General features: G+C 37.6%; 1 protein-coding gene across 1 annotated transcript in view; it reads right to left on the bottom strand.

Annotated features, from left to right (window-relative positions):
- LTN1 (listerin E3 ubiquitin protein ligase 1) overlaps positions 1-19,490 on the bottom strand; it is a 72,377-nt gene extending 52,887 nt beyond the window's left edge. Inside the window, exons 1-6 of the mRNA XM_053564932.1 lie at positions 19,293-19,490; positions 14,285-14,488; positions 13,263-13,361; positions 12,462-12,692; positions 7,380-7,432; positions 5,915-6,095 (exon numbers count right to left, since the gene is read on the bottom strand). Of these exons, the coding sequence (XP_053420907.1) occupies positions 5,915-6,095; positions 7,380-7,432; positions 12,462-12,692; positions 13,263-13,361; positions 14,285-14,488; positions 19,293-19,334 (810 nt within the window). The 5' untranslated portion in view covers positions 19,335-19,490. The remainder of the gene's footprint in view (positions 1-5,914; positions 6,096-7,379; positions 7,433-12,461; positions 12,693-13,262; positions 13,362-14,284; positions 14,489-19,292) is intronic.
- Between the last annotated feature and the right edge of the window lie 997 nt (positions 19,491-20,487).

Here is a 20,487-nt window from a genome sequence, read left to right as displayed (position 1 = left end):
GAGTATCAGCTCAGCCACAGTAAAATAAAATACCAAGCAGACTCCTGAAGGGCATAGTTCCTAGATGGCATTTCTAGACCCACTCTGGGCAAGAAAGAAATGCTGCCCTGAGGGAAAGACCCAGTCCTGGAAGGATTCAACACCTGCTGACTAAAGAACCTTTGGGCTTTGAATAAACAGCCCAGGCAATAGTCACTGGGCTTTGGGGAAGACTGGGCGGCCTTCAGGCATGACCTGGCGCTGATGCCAAGGAAGTGCCCACATCACATCTCGCCCAACTCCAGCAGCCCAGTACAGAGCGTGAGGGAAGAGAGTGGAAGACTGCCTGATAAACCAGGGAATTCTCCATTATTTTACCCAAATCCACTGAAGCAGTACCACCAGAGGTCTGCAAGAGTCACAGCACCATTGGGCCTAGGGCACCTGCAGTACTGATACAACTACAGTGACCAAATCCTTAGATCACAACACTCAATTCCCTTAAATACCTGGAAAGCATTCTCAAGAAGGATAATTCAAAAAGCCCAGATTAGAATAAATAGAACATCCGTAAGGCAAGGACATCCAGGAAAATATCTCCTCACCAAAGTGAGGTGCCAATCCTGGAGATATGTAAAGTTTCCAAGGAAGAACTCAAAATAGCTGCCCTAAAGAAGCTCAATGAACTTCAGCACAACACAGAGAAGGGATTCAGAAACCTATCTGAGAAATGTAACACAAATACCGATATAATATAAAAAAATTAAGGAGAAATTCTGGAGCTGAAGAATTCAATTAACAAACTGAGAAATGCATCAGAGTCTCTCAATAGAAGAATTGATTAATAAGAAGAATTAGTGAGTTTGAAGACAGTCTATTTGAAAGTGCACAAATAGAAGAGAAAAAAGAGAATAGAATAAAAATGAATAAAGCATGACTATGAGATCTAAAAGAAAGAAATTAACAACTGACATAATGAAGAAACTCAAAGGATCATTGGAGACTACTATGAGCAACTATATGTCACTAAATGGGAAATCCTAGAAGAAATGAATAAATGCCTAGACACATACAACCCACCAAGATTAAACCAGGAAGAAATTGAAGGCCTCAATAAAACAATAACAAGTAACAAGATAGAAGCAGTAATAAAAAGTCCTGCATGAACACAATTATAAGAAGGACTTTACCTAACAAATGTAATCAGTGTAACCTAATTCTTTGTTACCCTTAATGAATCCTAAACAATAAAAAAAAAAGAAATAACCACTCCGCATATCAGAGCTGTTTGAAATTTAAATTAAAAAATAAGTAAGTAAATAAATAAAAAGCCCTGCATCAAAGAAAAGCCTAGGACCTGATGGCTTCACTGCTGAAGTCTACCAATCATTCAATGAAGAGCTAATAACAATTCTACTTAAGCCATTCCAAAAAATAGAGGAAGGAATACTCTCAAACTCATTCTATGAAGCCTGTATCCCCCTGATACCAAAACCAGACAAAGACACAATACAAAAAGAAAATTATAGGCCAATATCTATGATGAACACAGATACAAAATCCTCAACCAAATACAACAACGTATTAAAAAGATTATTTATCATGTTCAAGTGGAATTCATCCCAGGCAGGCAAGGATGGTTTAACATATGCAAATTAATAAATGTGCTACATCACACTAAAATAAGAACAAAAATCGTATGTTGCTAAGGGGTGGAAGGAAATAAAGTATGGCTGATTAATGGCTGTGAAAATATAGTTAGGTAGAATGGACAATATTTGATAGCACAAAAAAAGTGACTATAATTGACAGTAAATTAGGGTATACTTTTATTTTTTATTTTTATTTTTGAGACAGAATTTCACTTTGCCGCCCTTGGCAGAGTGCCATGGTGTCACACAGCTTATAGCAACCTTCAGCTCTTGGGCTTAGGCGATTCTCTTGCCTCAGCCCCCCAGTAGCTGGGACTACAGGCACCCGCACAACGCCCAGCTATTTTTTGTTGCAGTTTGGTTGGGGCAGGGTTTGAACCCGCCACCTTCGGTATATGGGGCCGGTGCCCTACTTACTGAGCCACAGGTGCCGCCCAGGGTATACTTTTAAATAACTAAAGGAATACAGCTGGAATGTTCCTAACACAAAGAAATATAAAGGCCTTAGGTGATGCATACCTCAATTACCCTAATTTGATTAATTCCATTATTCCTATACCAAAACATCATGGTACCCTATAAAGGGTGCCTATAATAATTAAAAACAAATTTTTTTAAAGTTTAAAATAAACTGTGAAAGTAAGGTCAAAAAGATTACTGTAGGATAAATAAAGACAGCAAGTCTCCCCAAATCACTCTATAAATACAGTAGAACCTTAATTAAAATTCCAGTTAGATTTTGAGAAATTCAATACATTTACTGAAATTTTATGAAAGAATAAAATTCAAAACAAATTAATCTTGAAGAAAACTAGAAAAGAATGACTCACATGGGCAGCTATTAGGATATATCACATAACATTATATGGACAGTGGCTCCAGCATTAAGAGGAGACAGAAGCCAATGCATCCGAACATAGTTTAGAGATAAATTTATGAATATATGAGAATTTAATGTACCATAATGGCAGGACCACAGATAATAGGATAATGTTAAGAAAACTGGATCACCACATATGAAGAAAAATAAGTAAATCTCTACTTACAACCACATAAAAGATAGGTTGGTAATTAAAGAATTTATATGAAATATAAACTATATAAAAAGATGCAACGATTTACAAAATTTAAAAATATAAGAATATCTTTATGATTTAAGTGTGGGAAAGGCCTTCCTAAGGCAAAAAACAATGACTTTGATTACACCAAAATTAAGATTTCTTTCTAACAAAGGACGCATGGAAGAGAGGACAGAATAGTTTTTTTGCAATGCCTAAAAATGAGAAAAGGACTAATATTCATAACATACAGGGAACTCCTGCAGAATAAAGAGAGTAACTCCAATAAAAAAAAAAAAAAGAGGAAAGAAGAAGAAACAAAGAAACTAAAAGCCTCTGAAGAGATGCTAAAAATCACTAGTAAGGAGAGTAATTAAAATTAAAGATATCACCTGAATTCCTATTAGACTGGTGAAAAATTAAGGAGCTGAATGCTGCCTAGAGATTGGAAGATTTAAAGCTATACAGCACTGATCTTCAACTGGTGTGCCTGGAGAGAATCTTAGGCGTGCCATGAAAATCTTTAAAGATCGTTAATTAAATTATTTTGAAAAGAAGTTCAAAGCAAAGTATATTATTTTCTTTTTTTTTTGTAAAGACAGAGTTTCACTTTATTGCCCTCAGTAGAGTGCCATGGCGTCACATGGCTCACAGCAACCTCCAACTCCTGGGCTTAGGCGATTCTCTTGCCTCAGCCTCCCGAGCAGCTGGGACGACAGGCGCCCGCCACAACGCCCAGCTATCTTTTTGTTGCAGTTTGGCTGGGGCTGGGTTTGAACGGGCCACCCTCGGTATATGGGGCCGGTGCCCTGCTCACTGAGCCACAGGCACCGCCCGTATATTATTTTGTTGATCAACATAATTTTCATGTGTCACAGAAGTTCATAGGTTCAAGTGTGCCCTGATATAAAAAAAAAAAAAAAAGGCTGAAAAACAGTGTTACACAGCATAAAATTCATCATGTATTGATGGCTGAGTCTAGAGTAATTCAGCCATTCTGGTAAGCATGGTGGCACTACTTTATGAAATTAGGTAGGTGCACAATGACTCAGCAATTCAGAGAATTTCTTAAAGATCCAAGTATACATGAGTGAAGATGTTCATTGCTGCATTATGTATAAGAGTGAGGAGTTGGAGTGGTGCCTGTGGCTCAAAGGAGGAGGGCGCTGGCCCCATATGCCGGAGGTGGTGGGTTCAAACCCAGCCCCGGCCAAAAAACTGCAAAAAAAAAAAAAAAGAGTGAGGAGTTGGAGACAATTAGAACACCTGCCTATCACTGGAGGAAGGGACAGGTAAAATGGACAGTAGATACAAGTTTCTGAATATTACACAGCAATTAGAAGGTAGAGATCAGAGGCACACACAGGAACAAGATACTTTTTAAACAACTTAAAAACTAACAAGTGGAATGAAATATAACACACAATACCATTTATGTAAATTAAAAATTCACATTTGTTGCTGGCATGGATGTGGAGAGAAGGGAACACTTCTACACTGCTGGTGGGATTGCAAACTAATACAGCCCTTTTTGGAGAGAAGAATGGAGAATCCTCAAAGATCTAAATGTAGACCTTCCATTTGACCTTGCAATCCCATTACTGGATATCCATCCAGAAGAACAAAAATAATTTTACCACAAAAGATATTTGCACTAGAATGTTTTTTACAGCTCAATTCATAATAGCCAAGTTGTGGGAGCAACCTAAGTGCCCATCAACCCATGAGTGGATCAACAAACTATGGTATATGTATACCAGGGAATATTATGCAGCCATTAAAAAAGATGGAGACTTTACATCTTTTACATTTACGTGTATGGAGTTGAAATAGATTCTTCTTAGTAAAGTAGAATGGAAAGATGAATATCCAATGTACTCCATACTAATATGAAATCAATATATAAACAATTACATGTTCCTAAGAACAATAAAGCACTATTATAGTCCAGTTCAGGGGTCAAGGGAAGCAGGAAGGGAAAGGACGGGTGGCAGAGGGAGGGAGGGCATGAAGCAGGATCTCAACTAACGTGCACATTGTGAGAGTGTATAACACGCCCCCTGGGTGAGAGGATCTTGTACAAATGTTACTTTGCCCTGGAAGTGAGAACAATGTAACCTAAATATTGTACCCTCATATTAATTTGAATAAAGTTAAAAAAAAAAAAAAAAGATGAGGGGATCAAGATGGCATTTACTTATTTTGAAAGTAAAAATAAATAAATAAAAATTCACATTTTTAAATACAAAAGCACATTTTTTAAAAACAGGGTTGATCAATCCTCATGCTCACGAATTCCATTTAGGTGACTTTATCTGCTAAAATTATTTGTAACCCCCCAAATCAAAGCTCACCATGCTTCTGCAGCAATTGATGGGCATGCACAGAATGGCAAAACATTTAAATCATCAACCTGCAGCTTAGGTTGCACAAGGGAAAACTCTTATTTCAGCACTCATAATGTTAAACGAGTATCCTTTTCATAGTATTTCTTCAAATTTTTGTGCTTTTGATTAGGGATTCTGTATTTTAAAAGGCCTCCTAGAAGTAGCACTGAAGCACTATCTACTGCATCTGAGCACAAAAAGGCTATGATGTGCCTTACACAGAAAATGTTTGTTAGATAAGCCTGTTCTAGTGCTATTGGCCAAGAGTTCAATGTCATCAAGCCAACAATAGATATTAAATGTGTCTTTAAGCAAAAACACATATAAAACCAGATTATGTATTATCAACTGACAAAAATGTGACAAGAGGCTCATAGGTACCTAACCTCTTATTTCCCTTAAGGGCAATGTCTAGCATTTACTAAGTCAGTGTTCCTGATGACTTTACAGAACATAACTGCTATGAATAATGAGAATCAACTGTACAAATGAAAGGACTACATAAAACACATCAGAACAGTCAGCCAGTAGAAGTAGAGAATAGAAGTAAAGACAGGGACAAAAACAGAAAAAATAAAAACATTAAATGAGAAAAGCCTCAACATGCTAATTTTAAGGTGCTAAGACAAAGAAGTATGATAATTAAACTTTGAACTTGAGGCCTAAACCAAATAAAAAAGTGAAAACAGAATAACATTCAAGTAAAAGAGAGAATTCAGTAAATGAATGACTTACCACAAGGATGTGCTTGCAGAGTTTTAAATGTAAACAATAAATATAAATTAACAAGATGGGGGAAGAACCATAGAAATGACTTAAAATAAAAGATTTGGGATACCTGAGGTACACTGTGTTTTCCATACTTCCAAAATTTATTCTGTGATAAAAGAGACTTAAATTTCTCCTCCAGAGAATCAAGCTCATTATCAGGTAAAAGGCAAATCAATTTCTTTAATGCCAGTAAGGAACAAGTTACAACCCGGTAGAATTTAGCTTCTCTTTCTTCCTCTGGAACAGTTCTTGATGTGAAAAGAAAATAAATATAAGGATTGAGAATAACTTAAAATACATACTTAGCATTTCTATTTTATTTATTTATTTATTTTTGTTTGAGACAGAGCCTCAAGCTGTTGTCCTGGGTAGAGTGCCGTGGCATCACAGCTCACAGCAACCTCCAACTCCTGGGCTCAAGTGATTCTCTTGCCTCTGCCTCCCAAGTAGCTGGGACTACAGGCACCCGCCACAACGCCCGGCTATTTTTTGGTAGCAGCTATCATTGCTGCTTGGCAGGCGTGGGCTGGATTCGAACCTGCCAGCTCAGGTGTATGTGGCTGGTGCCTTAGCCGCTTGAGCCACAGGTGCTGAGCCAGCATTTCTATTTTAAATTATATCATTAAATATCTACCAAAATTGCTTTATTTTTATTTATTTCCCCTGTGCTTACCTCCTTCAAAATAGAAACACACATACCAGAATTTAATCACATTTTTAAAAAGTAAACAAGACAATTTACTGCTCTTTCAATAAAATTATAGTACTTCAACTAGGTTCAGCCAAATCTTAAAATAATTCCTGCTATCACATCAAAAAGTAAACCTAAAATCCTCCTAAAAATCTAAAAACTCTCCAAAAGAACTAAATGTGTAGTTCCCAGATAATACAAGTTAAATACCAGGAAAATTTGCAAGTAAAATCCCTTAACACAGTACCTCACATATACCATTATATTAATTATTTTCATCCCTACATTTAAAATATCTGGTTTCTTTTTTTTTTTTTTTTTTTTAAGACATGGTCTCACTTTTACTTAGACTGGTCTCAAAATTCTTGAGCTCAAGCAACCCACCAGCCTCAATCTCCTAGAGTGCTAGCATTACAAGCATGACTCACATCACTGGCCTAAAATTCCTTCTTTTTAAAAATATTCCATGGCCGTACATGACGGCTTATACCTGTAATCATGACACTCTGGGAGGTTGAGGTGGGTGGAATGCCTGAGCTCACATGTTTGAGACCAGTTTGAGCCAGAGTAAGACCTCGTCTCTTAAAAAAAAAAATAGCTGAGCGTTGTGGCAGGCACCTGTAGTGCCAGCTACTCAGGAGACTGAGGCAAGGGTATGGCTTGAGCCCAAGAGTTCAAGATTGTTGTGGCTATGATGCCACAGCACTCTGCCGAGAGTAATGAAGTGAGACTCTTTCTCAAAATAAATAAATAAATAAATAAATTTCACATTTTAACTCTCTGATTACCTATTAGTGAAACAAATCCTGACCATGAATTACACAGAAATAATACCACTTACTGTGGATCACTGAGTGTATCAGGTGTTTCTTTTATAAGATGATCCTGCAGCACCTACAAAAGGGAGAAAGAAATAAGCCTTGAGATTTTGCTGAACTGTCAACGGTAAACAGATAGAGCCTAGTAAGGTAAAGTCTATTTTTAAAAATCCCCATAAACCTCATCTTAACTAAGAGTAAAATCAAACAGCAACGCTAAAAAGTTTTCTTTGCCTATCAATCCCCAAGGCTACTGTTGAAGTAAGAAGAATAGAGTATTTCTTCCCCACGCTCCTAAAAATATTCCTGGCCACTGTTCCTCCATTTCTCTTGCACACAGCAGTGAAGTAGAAAAATTAATTAGCAAACATGGGACAGAAATTAGCCTCTGCTTTCCCCTCCCCTCTTTCTGTGAGCCTCCTTGACTATAGGAAACATCATACATTGTGCTTTGCTCCATCGGAACAAGCTCTAAGGTTTTCAAATGTTGAGTATGTCTGCCTACCTGAAATGTAGTACTAGGAGTCCACTGTTTCAGTATTAACTTTATCAGCAATACCAATAGCTAATATTTATTGAGCTTTTCCATATGCTAGTTACTGCTTTGAGCACATTTATGCATTAACTAAATTAATCCGCCCAATTCCATGAAGTTACTAACTTCTTCTTTAGATTTGGAAATGTAGGCACAGAAGCTTGTCCAAGGTCACACACCTAGTTAATGGCAGAGTAGAACTGGAACCAATAGTGTGATTCAGAGCCCATGTCTTATAGACGGTATGATACACATACTACCTATATCGCCAACATTTTGGTCTTCATTTGCCTTATCCCTCTCTGTAAGTTGGTTTTGAACTTGAGACAGTTCAATCCCAAGAACTATAATGAACTATGACACAGACAACTAAAAGGAAAATAAAATGGAGAAAATAATCCCTATATGCAATGATCAGCTATCCACCCATAACAAAGCCAAGAAAAAGAAAAATTTAAACCCCATGAACCACCAAATCAATTGTCTCAGAATCCATTCTCAAGTTTAATGTTTAAATTCATGACACTTCATTCTCATATTTATCCCTTGTTTTTTTAAATCAATCAATGATTGTTAATTTACAGATTGGTTAGAAAATTCCCTTTGAGAATATGATTAAAGCTACAAACGCTCTTCCTAAAAAACCAAGCTCAGTACACCTGAGAAATAAAGAAGGGAAGAACTTAAATGGGGAGCTAGAATCAAGTAATGAGTTAGGGAAGAGGTGTTGAGTGAAAAGAACAAATTAAGTAAGCAGGTACCAGATCTTGCAAAACTTTGTATGCCAAGATAAAAAAACCCTGAACTTTAAGTGTAATGGAAGTCCACAGGAAAGATGACTAATTGAAAGGAAGAAAGAAAAGGAGGATTATTCACAGGGTGCACTGAAAACACAGGAGTACTAATTAAGGGAGTATTAATGAATGCAAGCATGAATTTTTTTAAATGCTCAGTTCCTCCCCACCACAATTCTAGTTCATCCACTTTTCTTTCTTTCTTTTTTTTTTTTTTTAATTTTTTAAGTAAATTTATTTCAGGTTAAAGTGAGGGTACAAGCACAAGGTCAAAATATTTGATGTTGTTAGGTACAGTCTATCTTGTGGTTATGCCCCACCCACCCCATGCCCATTCAGTGAGAGCACCCAATTGAAATGAGTGTTTCTCCTATTTGGGCCTGCATTGGATCATCTACTTACTTCACATTAGTATTGAGCACATTGGATACTTGCTTTTCCATTCTTGTGACACTTTACTAAGAAGAATGTGTTTCAACAACATCCAGGATATTACAAAAGATGGGAAGTCACCATCTTTTTTATGGTAGAATAGTATTCCATGGTGTGCATGTACCAAAATGTGTTAATCCATTCCTGAGTTGATGGGCATTTAGGCTGTTTCCACATCCTGGTGATAAGCCTCACTTTGTCACCCTGGGTAGAGTGCCATAGAATCATAGCTCACAGCAACCTCAAACTCTTGGGCAGAAGTGATGCTCTTGGCCTGAGCCACTTAAGTAGCTAGAGCTACAGGCGCAACCTCAAACTCTTAGGCAGAAGCAATCCTCTTGCCTGAGTCCCCCAAGTACCTGGGACTACACACACCTCCCATAATGCCCGTCTATTTTTAGAGATGAGGTCTTGCTCATGTTCAGGCTGGTCTCCAACTCCTGAGTTCAAGCAGTCCACCTGCCTCAACCTCCCAGAGTCCTAGGATTATAAACATGAGCCACCGTGCCCAGCCTACTATTCTTTCTTGATATAATTCCAACAAACTTGGTTGTCTGCTTTTCCAGTCCATATATTGGTAATAGCAAATGAGAAAGGAAAAAGTCAGACACTACCAAACATAGACACATTGACCCACTGAAAGCCACAAATAGTTATGACTGATCACTTTTCATGCAAAATATATGGCTGAAGTGTTGTTGGCCAATTATGGAGAAACTTTTTTTCTTTTATCTTACTGTTGGGGGTTCATTGAGGGTACAAGAAACCAGGTTACACTGATTGTATTTGTTAGGTAAAGTCCCTCTTATACTTGTGTCTTGCCCTCAAAAGGTGTGTCACACACTGAGATCCCCACCTCCTTACCCCCTTTCCTCTCTCTGCTTTTCCTTCTCCCATCCCCCTCCCTCCTTCCCACTCTCTGCTCTTCCTTTCCCTCACCTCCCACTGTGTACTAGGTCATTAATTGTCCTCATATCAAAACTGAGTACATAGGATTCATGATTCTCCATTCTTGTGATGCTTTACTAAGAAAAATGTGTTCCACTTCCATCCAGGTTAATACAAACAATGTAAAGTCCCCATCTTTTTAATGGCTGAATACTATTCCATAGTATACATATACCACAGCTTGTTAATGTATCCCTGGGCTGGGGGGCATTTAGGCTATTTCCACATTTGGCAAATGTAAATTGAGCTGCAATAAACAGTCTAGTGCAAATCTCCTTGTGGTAAAAGGATTTTTTTCCTTCTGGGTAGATGCCCAGTAATGGGATTGAAGGATCAAATGGGAGGTCTAGCTTAAGTTCTTTGAGGGTTCTCCACACTTCCTTCCAAAAAGCTTGTATTAGTTTGCTGTCCCACCAACAGTGTAAAAGTGTTCCTTTCTCTCCACATCCACATCAACATCTACAGTTTTGAGATTTTTGTGATGTGGGCCATTCTTGCTGGAGATAGATGATATCTAAGAGTGGTTTTGATTTGCAGTTCTCTAATAATTAGGGATGACGAGAATTCTTTCATATGTTTGCTAGCCATTTGTCTGTTTTTCTTTGTTTTTTTTTACACAGTCTCAAGCTGTCGCCCTGGGTAAAGTACCCCATGGCGTCACAAACTCTTGGGCTTAAGCGATTCTCTTACCTCAGCCTCCCAAGTAGTTGGGACTACAGGCACCCACCACAACACCCGGCTATTTTTCAGTTATAGTTGTCATTGCTGTTTGGCAGGCCCGGACTAGATTCGAACTCACCAGCTCCAGTGTACATGGCTGGCGCCCTAGCCTCTGAGCTATAGGCACTGCCTCGTCTGTCTTCTTTAGAAAAGGTTCTATTCATGTCTCTTGCCCATTGATATATGGGATTGTTGGCTTTTTTCATGTGGATGAATTTGAGTTCTCTATAGATCCTAGTTATCAAGCTTTTGTCTGATTAAAAATATGCAAATATCCTTTCCCGTTGCGTAGGTTATCTACTTGCTTTGGTTGTTATCTCCTTAGCTGCACAGAAGCTTTTCAGATTAAGTGCCACTTGTTTATTTTTGTTGTTGTTGTAATTGCCATGTAAGTCTTCTTCATAAAGTCTTTTCCAAGTTTTATATCTTCAAGTATTTTTCCTATGCTTTCTTTGAGGATTTTTATCGTTTCATGCCTTAAATTTAGGTCTTTTATCCATCTTGAATCAATTTTTGTGAGTGGAGAAAGGTGCAGGTTTTTTTTTTTTTCTTTTGAGACAGAGTCCTACTATGTTGCCTTCGGTAGAGTGCCATGGCGTCATAGCTCATAGCAACCTCAAACTTTTGGGCTTAAGCAATTCTCTTGCCTCAGCCTCCCACATAGCTGGGACTACAGGTACCCGCCACAACGCCTATTTTTTTGTTGTAAGTGTCATTGTTGTCTGGCAGGCCCAGGCTGAGTCTGAACCCACAACCCTTGAGTATGTGGCTGGCACCCTACCACTGAACTACAGGCGCCCAGCCGAGAAACTTTCTTATCTGTTAATGGTAATATGTATTTGTTTGTTTTTTCGAAAGGCCATTTAACAATATCTATAAAAATGTTTAATGTTCTTGTCCTTTGACTCAACATATAGTTACTATAAGTTCTAGTAAGTATCAGTCTCACAAGGTATGGTGCTTGTGGCTCAGTGAGTAGGGCGCCGGCCCCATGTATGGAGGGTGGTGGGTTCAAACCCAGACCCAGTTGAACTGCAAAAAAAAAAAACAGCCGGGCATTGTGGCAGTCACCTATAGTCCTAGCTACTCAGGAGGCTGAGACAAGAGAATCGCCTAAGCCCAAGAGCTGGAGGTTGCTGTGAGCTGTGACACCATGGCAGATGGAGTGAGACTCTGTCTCTTAAAAAAAAAAAAAAAAAAAATGTTCACTGAAGCAGCGCGTGTTATAATAAAATTTGGGGGGGAAATCCACTAACATACAAGGTATTAAATAAACTATTGTGCATTCATATAAAATAATACCAGGAAGCCAATAAAAGGAATGTGATAGATAGATGTATGCATATCTATTGACATGGAAATACAAGAGAAAATAATTTTAGATTAATTTTTACATATATTCATTGTTTAGATTATATATTGTAAAGCATATATCTAATTTTTTAGATATATAATAAAGAATTATAAATTTAAAAAGGATATTTAATTACTATAGAAAGATCCAATGTGAAATGTTAATTTTGTTAAACACCATTTTAAAAAGACAACCTTCAGTTGGAAATATTTCACTTACTGATTCCCCTACAATCCCAAGTAAAAGAGTTGTCATTATACTATGCTTATAATCCTTAAATACTGAAGAAAAAAATAAATTTAGAATGGCTCCAAGAACTTACACTTGTAATTTCATCCTTACAAAATGCTATGGCTTCTGGTTGCTTGCTTGGAGGGAAAGCCGCTTCAAATGCATCTTTTGCTGCAAATGCAGCAGGTGTGTAAGTATCACACTGAGCCATTAGCCAATATCCCATTAAACTTTTTAAATAGGGAGCCAACTGTTTCTTTACTTTAAGGATAAGTTTTTCGAAAGCTTGCTGTGTGGCTTCTCGAACCCGGCGGTCATGATCCTATTGAAAATATAAATGTGAAAAAAAAAAAAATAAAGAAAATATAAATGTGGTTTAAAATATCTCTAGCCCCTAAAAACACACACAGACATTTCTGGATATGCTATAATATCCTTTACTAAGAATTCACCTGTGTACAAATCAAAATTGAAATTATATTTTAAACATCAAAATTGTAGGGTTTTCTAAAGGAGAAATTATATGAAATAATTATTCCTTTTCCCTTTTATGAGATAAGGCTGTATTCAAGACAGATTCAAGGCCAAGTCTTGAGTAATTAAGAAATTCACTCTCATTCTTCTGCAGCAAATATACAAAGAAATAAAATAATTGCCAAAATTCATTATAGGTAGAAAGCATCTGAGTAAATTTCTAGTAATAACCTAATTTATGAAAACAGACTCCTTACACTTATCACAACTCAACATGATCCAATCTGCCTAACAATGTAACCACTTTATAACCCTCAAGAAAAATCAATTACATATAAATTTAACAGTCCCAATGATGACTTCAGCCAAAAAAAAAAAAATTGCAGCAGAAATAAATTAGTAAAGTTTTAATACTTACAAGTGAAATTTTACAGAAAATTCTTGGCCAATATGGAAGAACTCCTTTTACAACTTCTGTGTCTCTCTCTGTACACATGGTTCCAAATTCTTGCATTGCCTAAAAATAATTAACATTATCAAGGATTAACAGCCAAAATATTGGCTATTGATTGTATTTACTCTGTTCTACAGCTTCTCTTTTATTTAACAGGAAAAATACATCATTTCTATTTGCAGAATTCCTTCATAAGCTACTATAGTAAAAAAAAAATATATATATATATATATAATATATATATATATACAAACAAAAAAAATCTCATATAAAATTATAGGTTAAGGTCAGGCATGGTGGCTCACACCTATAATACTAACACCTTGGGAGGCCAAGCTGGGAGGACTGCTTGAGAACAGGAGTTCAAAACCACCTTGAGCAAGAGTGAATCCCCCATCTCTATAAAAATTAGGAAAATTGGCTGACCATAGTGGTACATGCCTGTAATACCAGCTACTTGGGAGGGTAAGGGAGGAGGGTCACTTAAACCCAAAATTGAGGCTGCAGTGAGCTATCATGACACCATTATACTCTAGCCCAGACAACAGAGTGAGACTATTTCAAATAAATAAATAAAAACAAAATACAATTGGGGGTCAACATTATATTCCCTAATGGTAAAAACTAAACAGCCAAAATTCCAAAGAGGTTAAGTTTAATACAACAAACTAATTTATAATCCAGAAGATAAGAATCAATGAAGCTTAAGTCTGTGTCAGAAAAAAGTACAATTGTAAAAAAAAACTTATTAACTAAGAAAATGCCAGGAAGGTCATGTTAACCATTGTGATGAAAATATGTCAAATGGTCTATGAAGCTAGTGTATGATGCCCCATGATCATATCTATGTACACAGCTATGATTTAATAAAACAAAACAAAACAACTTATTAGTAAATTACTGTTCATATTTCATTACATAGAACATGCTAATGACATTTTAACAATAGGACTTTTTTATCATTTTTAAGAAAACAGAAAACTTGCTTTTAATTTTGTTGTGACATCTTTCTTAGAAAGCTTCCGCAGCACCATTCGGAAATCAGAATCTACAAGACTATCAATTTCTTCAGCTCCTTGAATAGCAGGAACATAGCCTAGGTCACTCTGAGATGTTCCAAAACCAATAAATCCAGGCACGGTTCCCTGTTCTTTGGCAAGGAGTTCTGCAGCTCGACCACTGTTTGAAGGCTGGTAAGAAAGTCAGAAAGAAAAAACTTCAGGGCTCAGAAAGAATTCAGAATTTAACTTTATAATTCCTTTACAATTCCCATGATCAGAACAAGCTTTTACTTGAGTACCTTTTCATTGTTTCTAGCCTATGATTTCATCTATTTTAATGTTTCCCACAGATGAATGTTTGTCACCAAGAATTTATCAATAATGTTTCTGGGAGCTATTTCCTGGTTTCTTGAACATTAGAACAATGTTTTTTAAGCCATGGATATAATCCATTAGCGCAGCGGTTCTCAACCTGTGGGTTGTGACCCACAGGAACTGTATGAAAGGGTCATGGCATTACGAAGTTTGAGAACCACTGCATTAGTGGGTCATGATAGCCCATGACAGAATTTTAAAGAAATATAATAAAATTTTACATATGAAACCACTTGGTAAAATTGTCATTAAAAAATTTATAAAACAACATTTATTTCCAACTTTCATATGAAGATTACACACACTGTGTAATGATGTAAAGTTAACTTATATATAAATGGATCTCATCTTTTCATTCATCTGTTCACTCAACAAATAATTATTAAGCAATAGCCATTAGCCTAATGGTATCTGCTTCTTGATGGCAGATACCCAAAGAATAGCCTAGCCTAACTTCTTTGGGCTAAAATTACATTATTATGGCCATAAAAATCAACACAATAGTCAAGAAATAAGATACATGCCTAGTTTTGAACCACTGCCAGTGACTTGTTCAACTGATACATAATACAGTAGTTTCCTGGTACTAAAAGTTAGGGAGTTAGTTGTTCTAGATAAAATATATATATATATTTGAACTGCAAAAAGAAATTAACTTATTGTCATCTCAGAGAAAAATGCCTCACAGTTTGACCACCAAGATGACTTCACAAACCATCTAAGCTCATCTATTTCTTATTTTTCTCTAAGACTGTTACCCAGAGGGTTACTCAAACATGTGATTCAAATTGCTCATACTTAGTAAAATTATGTTTGTAACACTCATTTGACAAGAAATAATATAGCTCTCCTTCTAAACTGAATTGAGGAACCTGAAATGAAAATGATGGCCTGAATTACATTTTTTTTCCCCAAACTGTAGCATGTAAGAGTAATTCAAAAAAGATTCTCTAATTTTAAATTTCATTAAAATGTGGCATGGTACTCCCAGATATTCAGGAGGCTGTGGCAAGAGGATAGCTTAAGCGTTAGAGTTTGAGGTTGCTGTGAGCTATGATGCCATAGCACTCTACCCAAGGCATCAGAGTGAGACTCTGTCTCAAAAAGAAAAAAAAAATTATTAAAATCAACTAACATCATTCTGTTTGCCTTTCTCAGTACAAGTACATGAATAAAGAGCTACAAAGGAAGCTTGTGAATTTCAACAGAAATTCTAAAAACTAATTATATCAGAATATCGGAATTTTCTATAACCTCATTTTAAAATAGTTTTTTATGAAGCAAAATAACTAATTATTGCTAAAAGTTAAAGAAGTTGAGGCTGAATTCTGACCTAAACTGAAATACTTCAGTTGACAGTGATAACTAGAAGCACAAGAAAGATAATAAATTTCGAGTTTTAATTGAAAAGTAACAAATTATCTTGAAATGCACTAATTGTATCTTTTACTTTGAACTCAAAATGTAGTTGCAAGGTTGCCCTGTGTGTGTGGCTCATGCCTTGTAATCTTAGCATTCTGGATTGAGTGAGACCAGCCTGAGCAAAAGCCAGACACCCACCCGCCTACTGAAACTTAAGGGTATTGTGGTGGGAGCCTGTAGTTCTAGCTACTTGGGAGGCTGAGGCAAGAGGATCACTTGGGCTGAAGATTGAGGTTCCTGTGAGCTATGACACTGTGGCACTTTACCCAGGGTGACAAGAGTGAGACACGGTCTCAAAAAAAAAAAAAAGCCATCACTATTAGGATCTTTTTTATGTTAGATGCTTATACCATAGTTCAGCAAAAATCAAGAACACTGATTCTATTTCTGGCATTTAATTTTTTTTTACACCACCCCTCTTTCTGTCTACAATCTTTTGTGCCTGGCATCTTGACATTATGTGACATGTCAATCCTGAGCCTGTAGGATTCACAAATTGAGGAAAACTTAGATCTTTCACCATCTGACCTCGACTTCCCAGTCTTACATCCACCCTTTCCTTCTCTTGCCTGGCTTCCCCACTTCCTTTTCCTAATTATGCAGCCATCATCTATGCTCTAGTACCAAACTGAATTCAAGGCTTTCTGAATATGTTCTACCCTTTCACAATTTGATCTTTGTTTAATCATTTCTCTCTGCCTGGAAAATTTCCTTCCTATTCATTGCCTGACAAACTACTCACTTCAAAATTCTCAGAATTTGCAACACTTGCCTTCCTTGGATCAATAGCCATTCTTTTCTGTTCTCCCACATTCTTTCTGCTCACACCTGCATCATAATTCTTTAGCATATTACAATACTTGTTTAGTTATCTATCTCTATCATCAAACTACCAGTTTCAAGAAAAGCAGACATTTGTCTATCATCTTTGAACACATGGCATCCAATATCAAAGTTGTCTGTCAAATGAATGACTGATACTCTGAAGTTCAAATCCTAATTCTGCAACTTTCTGGCTACATAAATTTAGGCAAGTTCATTTCGCTAAACCTCAGTTCTATCACCTTTAAAATGAGATAAGAATAACTATTTGTTTATTACTTTGGTTACTGTCAGGATTAAATTTTTTTAACCACCAAGATAATAACAGATTCCAGTTAAGAATCATCAAAGGGTGCTCTAACCATTAGGTGAAAAGTTGGTGGTAGAACAGGACATTCATAGTCTCAAACTAGCATATTATTTATTACACTTGATCTTAGCCAAAAGGCTGAGAAGCGATAGCATATTATTTATTATGAGCCAATGGAAAAAGATAACTTTTCAATAGATACCATCTTAACCAAGTGATTAAACTAATAACACCAATAATGGGAGAAACATAAGTATCATGTGTCCTGGTGTACTGCATTAAGAAAGATCCATCATCTATGAAGAAATACTTCCAAAAAATTGTTTAAGCTAAATCTAATCATAAGGAAACAATTAGACAAATCTAAATTAAGAAAATAATCAGCCCAGACTCTTCCAAATTGCCATGACACTCCTTCCCCTATACCCCACCAAAAAGCCCTTGCAAACTGTCTAAATCAAGGAGCCTAAATGGAATGAGTGATCCTTGATAGGTGTTCAAATGTTTTCTTTAAAATGGTGGATCTTAAAAATCATACAAAATATTATTATTGACAATGACGGAAACTAAATATAAAACTGTATACTAGATTATGGTATTATATCAAAGTTAAAGTTTCTGTAATTGCTCATGATTACATAGAAGAATGGCATTGTTGGATGGCGCTTGTAGCTCAGTGAGTAGGGCGGTGGCCCCATATTGAGGGTGGCAGGTTCAAACCCGGTCCCGGACAAACTGCAACACAAAAATAGCTGGGTGTTGTGACAGGCACCTTTAGTCCCAGCTACCTGGGAGGCTGAGGCAAGAGAATCGCTTAAGCCCAAGAGTTTGAGGTTGCTGTGAGCTGGGACACCACGGCCCTCTACCAAGGGCGACATAGTGAGATTCTGTCTCAAAAAATAAAAAAGAAAAATAAAAAAAATTGGATAATATTTTTATAAAAAACATTAAATAACAATGCAAGTAAGTGCTTACCACAATACTTAACAAAATAATTTGCTATCATTGCTGGTATTATTATCTTCCAAAACAGATTAAGTGATTGATCTAAGAAAACATGGAACTTAAATCACTAAAATTAACTAGATCAGAAACAGGGAGAAAAAGCGTTCTCATAATAAATCTAACAGCACAAAAAAAATTACCATGATAACATTCCCAGTCATGTAGCTTTACATGAAGTCACTTCAAGGTCTTCTCAAAAAAGTATTTAGTGAGCTTCCTCTACATGTCAGTCCCTATTCTAGACTCTAAAGATGATAGCAGCAGATGAAAACACGTGCCTTCAAAATACTTATATCTTATTGAAGACAATAAATTACATAGTATATTATAAGTCATAAATGCAGTAGAGTAAAATGAAGCAGGGCAGAAAAACAGGGAGTGGGAGAGAGCTACAATTTAAAAATAGGCAATCATGGGAAACCTCACTGAAGTGTCTAGAGCAAAATTTGGAGCCACGTAATGGAAGAGCCTTGGGAATCTGCCAGGCAAGGTTAAGGCATGATGAAGAAGTCAATGTGGTTGGATAGAGTGAACCAAGAGGTGGAAGTTGAAGATGGAACTGGAGAAGGAAAGGAGCGACCGGCAGACCACATAAACCAAGTACACCATCGTAGGGGCTTTGGCCTTTATCCGGAGGGCTGTGGGGAGCCACTGTAGATTTTGTGCAAAGAAGGGACTGACGTGATCCGAAGCAACCTGCAAACTGGGCTCACTTTAACTTCCTACCCCTCAACTTCCCTTGTTCCTAGCGCCACCCTCCCCCCCATCAACCCGGCTACCTCTGCCAAGTAATCTTCCAGTTTAAGCTGTCACTGAATCATTTCTTAATGTATACTGTGGGTGTGTGCTCGGATGGATACAGCTCTGGCATGGAACATCTTTTCTCTCACAATTCTCAAACCTGCTCTCAGGGACGCACACACAACAGAGAGGTCACTCTTGACACGCAAACACACGCTTCCCCGCAGCCGCGCTCCACACACCTTCCAGCCACGCGTAGGGCTGAGCCATCTGCTGCGAGACGAGGCCCCCCAGTCAGCCAAGCCACCCGCCACTCACCCTGAGGTTCCCTTTCGTCCGCTGCTTGTTCTTCCCGCCCATGGTTACTGTCGCAGCCGCACTCTCAGCCTACAGCCCCGGGGTTGACACAACCGGGCCACAACTTCCGCTCCCTAGTGCCGGAAGAGGGCTCCTTGTAATAACTTCCCCCGGCCCTCCCTTTCCGCCACCCACCCCGCCCTCTTGCTGCCCACTTCCGCTCCCGCCTCCCTCTGTTACTAAGCATCAGCCGCCGGAGACGTCACAATTAAAGCCGCCCCTGTCAGAGTGACGTCATCTCGACCAATAGGAAGCCAAGCATTGGACCCTTGGCGCCAAATCCTGCCTATAGCGCTTTCCGAAGCTAGATTTGTTCCTTGCTTAGCTGGTAGGAAATCGACATGAGCCATAAGAGAGGCAGCTACACAAAGGGAAGCGATAGAATGCTATGTATAGTACTGGGTGTGCGAAGGTGGGAAATGTTAGAATTCTAATGTGATACAATCATCAGCATCACCTGGGCATTTGCTAAAACGGCAAACTCGCAGGCTTAACTTGGAACTAGTGAATTAGATTTTGCATTTTGTCAACATTCCCATTCCAAGATTTTGCATTTTGTCAACAAATCCCATTCCAAGATTTTGTGAAAACTTTTGTATGCTTGGGGCAGCACCTATGGCTCAACGGGGTGGGGCGTCAGCCCCATATTCCAGAAGTGGCGGGTTCAAACCCAGCCCCGGCCAAAAACCTGCAAAAATAAAATAAAACGAGAGCTATATGTATCTCTTCCACTTAAAAAAAAAAAAAAAAAAAAAAAACTTATGTATGCTCTACCAGGCGTCCTCAAACTTTTTAAACAGGGAGCCAATTCACTGTCCCTCAGACGGTTGGAGGGCCCGACTATAGTTTAAAAAAAAAACAAAACTATGAGCAAATTCCTATGCACACTGCACATATCTTATTTTGAAGTAAAAAAAACAAAACGGGAACAAATACAATCACCTCATGTGGCCTGTGGGCCACAGTTTGAGGACCCCTGCTAGGCAATATTCTCTCTAAATCCACGATATTTTCCAAGTCAAAAGTGTTATGTGCAGTTTTTAGAAAACAAGGTAATATGGCCGTTTCTTTAAAAAATTGAAATGCACAGATCTTAGTGATTTTGCTTCTCAGAATCACACTAGAGAAACATAAGCACATATGTGCTGGTCACCAT

This window comes from Nycticebus coucang, chromosome 16 (genome assembly GCF_027406575.1).
Source record: "Nycticebus coucang isolate mNycCou1 chromosome 16, mNycCou1.pri, whole genome shotgun sequence".
NCBI classification, from domain to species: domain Eukaryota; kingdom Metazoa; phylum Chordata; class Mammalia; order Primates; family Lorisidae; genus Nycticebus; species Nycticebus coucang.
Note: the sequence above shows the minus strand (reverse complement) of the source record. Positions and strands in the feature narration are given on the sequence as shown.